Source organism: Chiloscyllium plagiosum, chromosome 15 (genome assembly GCF_004010195.1).
Source record: "Chiloscyllium plagiosum isolate BGI_BamShark_2017 chromosome 15, ASM401019v2, whole genome shotgun sequence".
Lineage (NCBI taxonomy): Eukaryota > Metazoa > Chordata > Chondrichthyes > Orectolobiformes > Hemiscylliidae > Chiloscyllium > Chiloscyllium plagiosum.
The window spans coordinates 55,206,613-55,217,863 of record NC_057724.1 but is presented as its reverse complement, the minus strand read 5'-3'; the positions used below and the strand labels follow the sequence as shown (position 1 = coordinate 55,217,863).

The 11,251-nt window shown below is 40.0% G+C and overlaps 1 protein-coding gene across 3 annotated transcripts in view; it reads left to right on the top strand.

The window, feature by feature from the left end:
* Positions 1-232: 232 nt before the first annotated feature.
* Positions 233-11,251, top strand: part of LOC122557335 (zinc finger MYM-type protein 3-like) — a 113,656-nt gene continuing 102,637 nt past the window's right edge. For 2 of the 3 annotated variants that reach the window (XM_043704937.1, XM_043704935.1), the window contains exon 1: positions 234-1,118. In XM_043704937.1, the coding sequence (XP_043560872.1) occupies positions 272-1,118 (847 nt within the window). In that variant the 5' untranslated portion in view covers positions 234-271. Of the gene's footprint in view, positions 1,119-11,251 lie in introns of all 3 variants that reach the window. The other variant, XM_043704936.1, reaches the window with a different exon arrangement.

The following is an 11,251-nucleotide window of genomic DNA, read 5'->3' as shown; positions in this document are numbered from 1 at the left end:
TTTGGTGATGTCTTGTAGTTGAGCAGTCTGCCCTGACTACGGATCCTCACTTTGGCTGTGAAGCAGTTCAGTACATTTGCGATACGTTGTTTAATTTGTTTTGACATGATTTGTGAAAGACTGATTCACTATATCACTTGCTAAAGGTTTGCCATCGATATCTTTTCTGGGGTGTACAACTGTATGCTGCCTAGTATGTATTTTCTTTTTTCTTTTTACAAAGAACTTTAACCTTTCTCTGTTTTCCCCACAGTTTGTATTCTGTCTGAACATGGATACTAGCAGTGTTGCAGAATCTACAAACTGTCTTCCTAACGAAAATGCTGCAAATAAAAGCAGTGATATTTCAACTTCTGCAGACATGAATATTTCACTCGATGCATCAGAGTCCTGTTCAGAAAGGGAACAGAGTTCCACTACTGATGAAACCGGTTCCCTTAAGACACCGCCTGTTAATGAGCAAGTCACAGTAAAGTTGAATACTGATGGAGGCAATGAGGTATGGATTAAACCGAAAAGCTTCAGTGAAGGAAATGGTGAAAGAAGAGAATTGGGGGCTTTTTATAATGACTCTCCTTCAGGGGAAGGTCACACTGGACCTTCGGTGTACAGATTGAATGATCCTTGCGGAGCAGATGATGAGGGAAGCACAATGGACTATTTGTTACAGTCAGTGGAGTCTACATGCAACAAAGATGCAGTCGATATGAAAGAGGACACTGACAACAACATTGCCGTAGATTCTTCTCATGGCCACCCTGAGCATGTGGACATAATCGCAAAAACAGAACTCTCAGAATCAACACACCAACCTGACACACCTGCAGATGTTGCAGCTCAACAAGGAAATTTGGGAACTGGGCCAAATCTGAAAGAGATTGATCTAAAGACAGATAACTGTTCACAGCCGCTCCCCGATCTGGCTAGATCACCAATGCCAGAGGAGGAAGAGGCAGAGGTGCTTTGTGATATAAAGACTGTGGAGGATTCTGAGGGCACAAAAACCGCCAGAAAGCGTGATATACAATGCAGTGAGTCAGACGGAAAAGAAGGTGACGCCTGTGAGACTCCACCAAAAATAACTTCCAGTGTGGTAACTTCGCCAGAAACTGTTAAAGGTCAGTACCTTTTCATTTTTTAAATTGGCATTCACAGCTTCTTGTGATAGGCTAGCAGGTAAATATGGTACCTAATCTTAGTTTCTTATTTGGTCTCCCTCCTTGGTTATTCAGCTGTTTGTTGAACAGCATAAGTTATGAAATAATTCTGATGAAAGCAATTTGTTTCAATTAAGAATCAAGTATCCGATTCGTGAACTAGGAAAAATGCTTTTAATTCACCTATAGTTAAGTTCAAAAAAGCAGTTTGTTCTCCACATTTGTAGATTTGAAATAAATATCTGCCTTTGTTTTCTTTGACTAATAACATTCATGCATATCTCTTATAAAGTCTTTACCAATATGCATTATTTGGGACGGAAGAATTCGTTGTGGAAAGTAAAAGAGTTGGGTTGAGTAGGAGAACTAATGGAATTTCATTTGGGTTATTTAATCTACCTTTTTATTTGGTCAGTCGGGGGGGGTGGGGGGGTGGGTGGTGGTGGTAGGGGGAGAACTGAGATCTTGTAACTAAAAATATGAACTCCTTCAGCAGGAGATTGCATTTTTGAACACCATTGACAGCAGCCGTCACATTGTTTGTATTGGAAACATAATGCCTCACTTCTTCTAATCTGCTTCCCATCCATAAATATGCAAATTCAGGCAGAGATCCTCAAAACCTTAGCGACAAAATTCTTCTCTTTGCTGCAATTGTACTTCATTCAGTCTCCATTCCAAACAATTCCAACTTTATTATGTAACACCATCCAATTCCCTCCCATTTCATTTTGGATTTCGTCCCCATCCCCTAAGTTTTGTTGCTTCCAAGTGGCTCCTACTCCCATCTGTTCTCCCAGCTCGGATAGCTTTGTGCTGTTCTTGCCTTCCTTGGTGTTGTGCTTCAAAGCCCAAGTGTTTGGGCTGTTGTTGCTGGTCGTCTCTCTTCTCAAGGAGCAGCCAATTCATACATGGAAACTGCACTTCCAGCAGCTGTTAGCACCAAAAGAGCACTGCCTTCCAGCAGCTGATCAGTCTTCTCATTTCTGTTTCCATCAACAGCTTTCCACATCTTGCCAGATCCTGTGCGGGTACTGGAGAAATGTAGGTTCCATTCTGTGCAGAAGACAGATGAGGGTAGAAACCCAGACACATTCTTGAAGAGAAATTGTTGGCTGCAATCCATAGTTCTTTGTTGAATGCATACTTCAAAACAATTCTAATCTAATGTATGTAGTTACAGATTTCAGTAAAATAGTTTAAAATGATATGGCACTGAAGCTGTGAATAATTAAACTTAAAATATGTAATATAACAGAGTCTAAAAAGAAATCTGCAGAAAATATCAACTTACGACCATCAGTTCCTGGGCATTTGTTGCATGGAAACAGACTCTTCGGTTCAACTCATTCCTGCCAAGCAGACATTTCAATCTGACCCAGTCCCATTTGTCATCATTTGGCTCCTATCCCTCTAAACCCTTCCTGTTCATACATATCTTTTTAATGTTGTAATTGTGCCCACCTCCACCATTTCCTCTCACAGCTTGTGCCATATATGCACCATCCTCTGCATGGAAATTATACCTCTCAAGTAATTTTAAAAATCTATTTCCCTCATCTTGAACCTATGCCCTTTAGTTATGGATTCCCTCACCCTAGGAAAAAGACCTCGGCTATTCACCCTATGGATGCCCCTCATGATTTTATAAGGTTCTATAAGGTCACCTCTCAGCTGACACTTGAGTGGAAAAAAGCCCCAGCCAGTTTTGCCTTTCCCTATTTAGAGTCATAAAGATGTACAGGGAGGAATCAGACCCTTCGGTCCAACTTGTCCATGCCGACAAGATATCCCAACCTAATCTAGTCCCATTTGCCAGCACGTGGCCCATATCCCTCCAAACCCTTCCTATTCATATACACATCCAGATGCCTTTTAAATGTTCCAATTGTACTAGCCTCCACCACTTCCTCTGTCAGCTCATTCCATACACGCACCACACTCTGCGTGAAAAAGTTGCACCTTAGGTCCCTTTTATATCTTTCCCCTCTCTCCCTAAACCTATGTCCTCTAGTTCTAGACTCCCCCAATCCAGGGCAAAGGCTTTGTCTCTATATCCTATCCATGCCCCTCATGATTTTATAAACCTGTATAAGGTCACCCCTCAGCCTTCGATGCTCCAGGGAAAACAGCCCATAGCCTATTCAGCCATTCCCTTGAACTCAAATCCTCCAACCCTGGCACCACTGTTGTAAATCTTTGCTGAACCCTTTCAAGTTTCAAAACATCCTTCCGATATCCTGTACAGCCGCAACGTGATCTCACAACTCCTATACTCAATGCTTTGACAAATGAAGGAAAGCATACTAAATGCCGCCTTTACTATTCTATCTACCTGCAACTCTACTTTCAAGAGCTATGAACCTGCATCTGATCAAGATCCTGTTGTAATGTGAGGTAACCTTCTTCGCTGTACACTCCACTTATTTTGGTGTCAGTTGCAAACTTATTAACTATACCTCCTATGTTCATATCCAAACCATTTATATAAATGAAAAAAAGTAGTGGACCTAGCACCAATCCTTGTGGCACTCCAGTGGTCACAGGCCTCCAGTCTGAAAAACAATCCTCCACCACCACCCTCTGTCTTCTACTTTCGAGCCAGTTCTGTATCCAAATGGCTTGTTCCCCCTGTATTCCATGAGACCTAACCTTGCTAACCAGTCTCCCATAGAGAACCTTGTTGAATGCCTTACTGAAGTCCATATAGATCACGTCCGCAGCTCTGCCCTCATCGATTCTCTTTGTTACTTTCTCAAAAAACTCAATCAAGTTTGTGAGGCTTGATTTTCCATGCACACAGCCATGTTGATTATCCCTAATCAGTCCTTGCCTTTCTAAATACATGTAAATCCTGTCCCTCAGGATTTCCTCCAACAACTTGCTCACCGGTCTATAGTTCCCTGGCTTGTCCTTCGTAAACAGTGGCACCACGTTAGCCAACCTCCAGTCTTCCAGCACCTTACCTGTGACTATCGGTGATACAAATAGCTCAGCATGAGGCCCAGCAATTACTTTCCTAGCTTCCCACAGAGTTTTAGGGTACACCTGATGAGGTCCTGGGAATTTATCCACTTTTATGCATTTCAAGGCATCCAGCACTTCCTCCTCTGTAATACGGACAGTTTTCAAGATGCCACATCTATTTCCCTACATTCTGTATCTTCCATGTCCTTCACAGTAAACACTGATGCAAAATCCTTGTTTAGTATCTCCCCCTTCTCCTGCGGCTCAACACACAGGCTGCCTTGCTGATCTTTGAGGGACCCTATTCTCTCCCTAGTTACCCTTTTGCCCTTAATGTATTTGTAAAAACCTTTGGATTCTCCTTAACTCTATTTGCCAAAGCTATCTCATGTCCCCTTTTGGCCTGCTGATTTCCCTCTTTAGTATACTCCTGCTGCCTTTATACTCTTCAGGATTCACTTGATCTCTCCTGTGTATACCTGACATATGCTTCCTTCTTTTTCTTAAAGAAACCCTCAATTTCTCTAGTCATCTAGCATTCCCTACAGCCACCAGCCTTTCCTTTCACCCTAACAGCAGTATACTGTCTCTGGACTGATGATATCTCATTTCTCAAGGCTTCCCATTTTCCAGCCATTCCTTTACCTATGAACATCTGCCTGCAATCAGCTTTGAAAGTTCTTGCCTCATACTGTCAAAATTAGCCTTCCTCCAATTGAGAACTTCAACTTTTAGATCTGGTCTATCTTTATCCATCACTATTTTAAAATTAATATAATTATAGTTGCTGGCCCCAAAGTGTTCCCCCCTGACACCTCAGTCACCCACCCTGCCTTACTTCTCAAGAGTAGGTCAAGCTTGAACCTTCTCTGGTGGGTACATCCATATATTGACTCAAAATTTTCTTTCTTCTATCTTATGCCAGACTGTGAATTATAAGAAACATTTGTCAAACTATGTGAAGTTTAACAGGTCATGTTAAAAACAGAAATTGCTGGAAAAGCTCAGCAGATCTGGCCGCATCCGTGAAGAGAAAGGAGAGTTAACGTTTTGGGTCAAGTGAGCCTTCCTCAGAACTGGTGTTAAGAGTGTTGATGCTGATGAAGGGTCACTCAATCGAAACATTAACTCTTGATTTTTCTCCACAATGCTGTCAGATCTGCTGAGCTTTTCCAGAAATCTGTTTTTGTTTCTGAATTAGAGCATGTGCAGTTCTTTGAGTTTTTATTTAACAAATAGTGGATGGCCATTACCCGTTCACTGTATATTTTCTGAAACAAAGGCAGTAATATGTGATTTACAAACCTCTATCCCTTGTTAAGAATTATTTCAGTTGGTCAATACAATATTCCCATAGTGGCTGCAAAATTGCTGTGACGATAAGAAGAAACTTTCTCAGGACTATCTTTGATCGTTTTAATTTGACTTAACTATTTTGGCCTACTATACTCTAGTTTACTGAACACTTCTGGGACTGACATAGAGTTCACTGTTAGGAACAAGACTGTAGCCCAGTTGTGCCAAAGGTTGAAAAGGACATATCTATTCTCAAACCCCCATTCCTTGTTAGCAATCCCACAGTGTTCAACAATAATACTTAGTGTCAACCTGGGTTATTGGTTCAAAGGTCGACTGAATGCCGATGGAAGGATTTTCACCCACATATCTGGACTCAAGAGCAATGTTCTTCCTTTGATGCTGGTGGCTGTTGAAGCACAGCTTGTGTGCACAAATTGGTCATTGCTGAAAAGTTAAATTTGAAGAAGCAGCAGCCAGTGAGATAGTCAGCAGATCTGTTTATACTTGTAACCTCCTCAAAATTGCACAATTCAGATTGTACAGCCTCTCCATGGTTTATCTAAAGTGCCACACTGAATACTTATCACTATTAAATTGCATCTGTTATATTTCTGTCCATTTCAGCAATCTGCCTGTACTCCTGAAGTCGATGACTGTCCAGCTTACTACTTAGCATGTTGCCAATTTTGGACTGATTTGTAAAATTTCAAAATTGTAGTTACTATACTTAAGCCTGATCAGAAGTAGTACTTTTTGTACTGCCTTCATAGGCACTCTGTTGCTTCATCAAAGATCTTCAAGTTAGTTCGACACAACTCACCGAATCACAGAACTGTGCCATCTGTCTTTTTACCTTAGCTTCAACAAGTGATTTTTTTTTTTAGCCATTCAATCATTGGTGCTTGCTTTATTTTCCATAATAGTTAGTTTTATTCCTCTCCCTCCACCAAAAATAAACAATAGTTGGCACACTTGGAATCTTCCAATCCCTTGGCATTATTTCAGTAATCAAGGAAGATTGAAGGATTATGGTCAGTTTCTACTGTCTCTGTCCAAAAGTCTCAACAGTCTAATGTCCATTCTATTTGTTAACTTTGATATCAATTTAGTAACATATCTTTGATCTATTTTTGTCTTTGACAATACCTTTTATTTTTGCTCTGTTTTGCAACAATAACTAGCTTCTTTTGTGAAAGCATGTCAAGTTTTTGTTTACTTTTGCCTGAACAGAGTTATCACCTTATCTGTCCCTAATTCAGCCCCACCTTTTGTTGAACTGTCTTTTTACTTTTAATATGTTGATGAAAGATATTTGAATTTAATTTTTATAGGTTAGTAATTTCTATTTTCTCTTCCCTTATATCTCTCCTTGTACTTTCTGTGCATTGCCAGTTTTTGTCTGTTTCCAGTTCCAGGCATTTGTTACATAGCTTGATTCATTTTTATTTTAACCTTTCTTGTTAGAGCATTCAAATCTGAGCTTCCGATCTTTCTTCCGTATGCAGAGGTGCTTGTTTGCACCCGATTGTTCGTTTACTGCTTTCCTGGCCAGTCTTTGTTCTGGTCCATCTGGATCCCTTCCAAATAACTCTCATAGACTTTCCCCCATTTGAGTATTTTCATTGCTTTTTCTTTACCATTTCTATTGCTACTTCAAACCCATAAATAATAATATTTCTGTTATTATTGCTTAGATGTTCTTCCAGTACAGCACACTGCACTTGAATTACTTCTCTTTTAGGAAATATGTCTGGTATGTCCCCTTCATATTTTTTGCAAGGATTGCTGTGAGGATATATAAAGCAAAACGTTAATATTTGATACCATCATGGTTTAATTTCCTTTCAGAGCAGTCAATTGCAGAATCTTGTAAATTTTTGTAATTCGCAGTTCTCCTGTATCCAAGAAATGGGCGAGGAGGAATTTTAAAACTGATTAATCAATTTCTCTCTGCCTTCCCAGATTCCCATGATCTTTTATTCAATTTTTGTTTTACATCCTTCTGAAGGTGCTACTTAATTGTAATGGTATAATTTCACTCATGGCAACAGCTTTTCATAGTTTGTCGATTTCATCCAAATGTTTGAATCTACATACAATTGATATGATCTTTTGTTTTGCTCTCCACTTGTTCAACAACATTAATTCTACTTTTTTGCTAATAGTAAGAGGTGTCAAATTGAAATCAATATTAGGTAACCTAATTTGCTCTTTGTAAAGGTCTCTCGAGAATTGGGGTGCCTTTACTAGTATTCATTCAAAGTTAGCTTAATTTGACAAAAGCAAAAAATCAAACCTTAGATTGGCTAGCTAGGATGACTCAGTGCCGTGTTGAATTGTACTGTTTGAACTTATGGCCCTGGGCAGAGCTGATTGCTTGCTGCTTTGCATTCATACTGCATTTGGCTGAATAAATCTATTAGATTCTCATCCCATCTGATAGACCCCAATACATTTATATCCTTAATCATGTAGAAACCTGTCCATGTGCATGGGTTGGGGGTGGGGGTGGAGAGGATATGTGGTGGGAAAGTGAAAAGAGAGTTGTGTAATTTCAACAGGCTCATTAAACTCTTTGCTGTTTTGGCATGGTGCAGCAAATTACAGTTGCCTTGTCTTTCATTGCATTGGCTGGATTTCCTCAAAAGCCAGGGAGTAGCAATGTCAAATATTCAGTGAAATAAATGGTGGCTGAACCATATTGCCACAATCTTTGACATTTTTTAATAACACACGAACACACCACTGAGAAATTGAAGAGGGAAAGGAAATCAAAAAAAGAACAATCAATTTCAAATTCTGAGTTTGATCTGTCAGGTGCTTGGGATGTGAACATGTGTTTTCAATCATCCTACTGCGTAACCAGTAGTAGCCATTTGTTTACTGCTATGAGCCATGTTTGTAGTTTAAACCGGCTTCAAGTGGATGCAGGGTGGTTTCTTCATTTTTCTGGTACTGTGTAATGAGTTGTCATTTATCATTGATTGATTTGTATTGGATGGATTGAGCGGTCACATCACCCTTAAAAGGAGTTTGTACTTGATGCACATTATGGCATCTGAGAGAAAACTGCCATTGCGAGGCTAACAGGACTAATCTACTTTGAAGCAGCATTCCTGATTGTCACATTGCTGATTACGATTGAAAGTGAAACACACATGTATTTTGTACCTGATCAAGTGCTACTTTTGCTCGGTTTTTCAACCTCTTGTTTTTAACAATCTTACCCTGCCAATCTTGCTGCCATCTCTGCCAACCGATCACTGGCAAGAATGAGGGGGAATAAAGCATGCAACAGGCTTCCTGAAAATTTTGATTAAATTGATCTTTCACTCTTTAAGATAGCAGCATGTTTTGAGAAGATTTGTAGCTCAGATTGAGGTTCTGGATGTAAGTTTGCTCACTGAGCTAGAAGGTTAATTTTCAGACGTTTCGTCACAATGCTAAGTATGATGATGTTACCTAGTATGGTGATGAAACGTCTGAAAACGAACCTTCCAACTCAGCGAGCAAACTTACATCCAGAGCTTTTTAAGATGTTGAAAAACCTTTTACCATACATAGGGACTTTTTTTTTGTAATGCTAGAGTGTTGAATTATGTCTGCCGAAATGTTATGTTAGAATGCTTTCACCAGAAATTCAAAGTAGTCCAAGGAAAGAGGAAACCAAGCACATAGGCTTTTCTTTTGATTGGATGCTAATAAGCCTCCAAGTGAAAAGTGTTAATTAGTGTTGACACCAATAACAGGCGACCCTGTAGTTGGTTAACCAAGTGCATTCTTGGCAAGTAATCTATCCAGAACTATAGATCATGGTTTCACATAGAAATGGAAAATAGGAGCTAATATAGGTCATTCAACTCAACATTCTTGCTCTGCCATTCAACATGATCATGGCTTATCCTCTATCTCAACGCACGACCCCAGACTGCTGCTGTTTCCCTTTAGATTTAAGAAATCTATCTATTTCTTCCTTAACTTGGTATCTTTTTGGCAGTAGAAAGTTTTGCAGATTCACCACCCTTTCAACTCTATCTGGAATGGCCCACCATTTATCCTGAGACTGTGCACCCTTGTTCTGGACTCCTCGATACAATCCTGTCAGAATTAAATACTTTTTAATGAGACCATCTATTATTCTTCCAAGCTGTGGTGAACTCAGGCTCTGTTATCCTCTGAAGACAAACCTGCCATTCCAGCAATTGTGGTGAACCTTCACTGCACTCCCATTATGACAAATATCTGTTTCCTTGGGTAAGGGCACCACAACTGCACACACTCTTCCAGGTGAGGTCTCACTAAGGCCCTATACAGCTGTAATAAAACTTCCTTGATCCTGTACTCAAACCTTTGGGCAACAAAAGCTGAATGCCATTTGCTTTCCTAACTGCCTGCTGCATCTGCACGCTTGCTTTCAGTCACCACTATCTAAGGGCATCCTTTATAAGTTGTACTCTCCCAATCCATTTTGCCTAGAGTTTCAACACTGTAGGGATTCTATCAGTAGAAAAACCCAGTTTATCAATGGTATAGTGCGTCACCTAGCACCTCATTCTGTGTTGTGAGCAAACTTGTTCTCAAAACCCTCACCTCAATCTTTTAATGAATAACTGAGCCCAAGTGTTGTCCATCCTCTCGTACTCTACTTGTCACTGCCTTCCACTGTGAAAATGACCAGTTTATTCCTGTTCTTTTCCTTATCTGCTAACTAATTCTCAATCTATTCCTGTACATCACCACCAGTCCCATGTACTTTGCATGAGACTTTATCAAGAGCTTTCTGAGAAGCCAAGTACATGACATCCACTCAATTTCCCTCTAACTATTTTACTTGTGACAACTTCAAAAAAAAAACACCAGTACATTTGTGAAACATGACTTCCCTTTTCCTACACATGAACATTCGGGACCCCAGTATGAATCTCTACACTTCTCAGATTCTTTTACACTGCATCTGCATTGTCAGTTGACTGCTAATTAGTTTTTCTGTATGGTCGAAGCAGTAGGAGGGTGGTTGAGTGTGTTGAAAGAAATTTTCATTGGACACTGGTGACTGGCAGTGAGAAGACACCTTCATTTGTTTGGTTTGTCCAGATCTGAAAGAGAAAATAGATTTGCACCCATCTTTGAAGGTGACAGAAGAAGAAATGATAACTGAAACAGCATAAAGGATCCTTGAATTTGTAAACTGAGTTTTGCAGTTTAAAAACAAGGAGGTTATGCTGAGTCTGTATAAATACACGGTTAATTGATTTTGGACAATTTAGACAACTGTAAAACCTTAGGAAAGTGGAGCTAAGTGAAATATTATCATGAATGTGGGACGTAGAGAAGCTGAGATTAAGCAAAGACCAAGGGGAAATTTAATAGACATTTTTGAAATCATCAAGGGTTTGGTTGAGTAAATAAGGAGAAACTGCTTCCAGTGAAAGGAGGGGCAGTAATTCCAAGAACGTAAGTTAAATGGCAAAAGCTCCAAAGGAAAGATGAAAATATTTTTTATACACTGAGGTATGTTCGTATGGACTGCCTGGTGGCTAAGCAGATTCAGTTCAGAACTTTCAATAACAACAACTAAGTTATATAGCACCTTTTATATGATAAAATGTCCTCTAATATACTTAGAACATAGAACAATACAGCACAGAACAGGCCCTTCGGCCCACGATGTTGTGCCGAACATTTGTCCTAGCTTAAGCACCCATCCATGTACCTATCCAATTGCCGCTTAAAGGTCACCAAAGATTCTGACTCTACCACTCCCACAGGCAGCGCATTCCATGCCCCCACCACTCTCTGGGTAAAGAACCCACCCCTAACATCTCCCC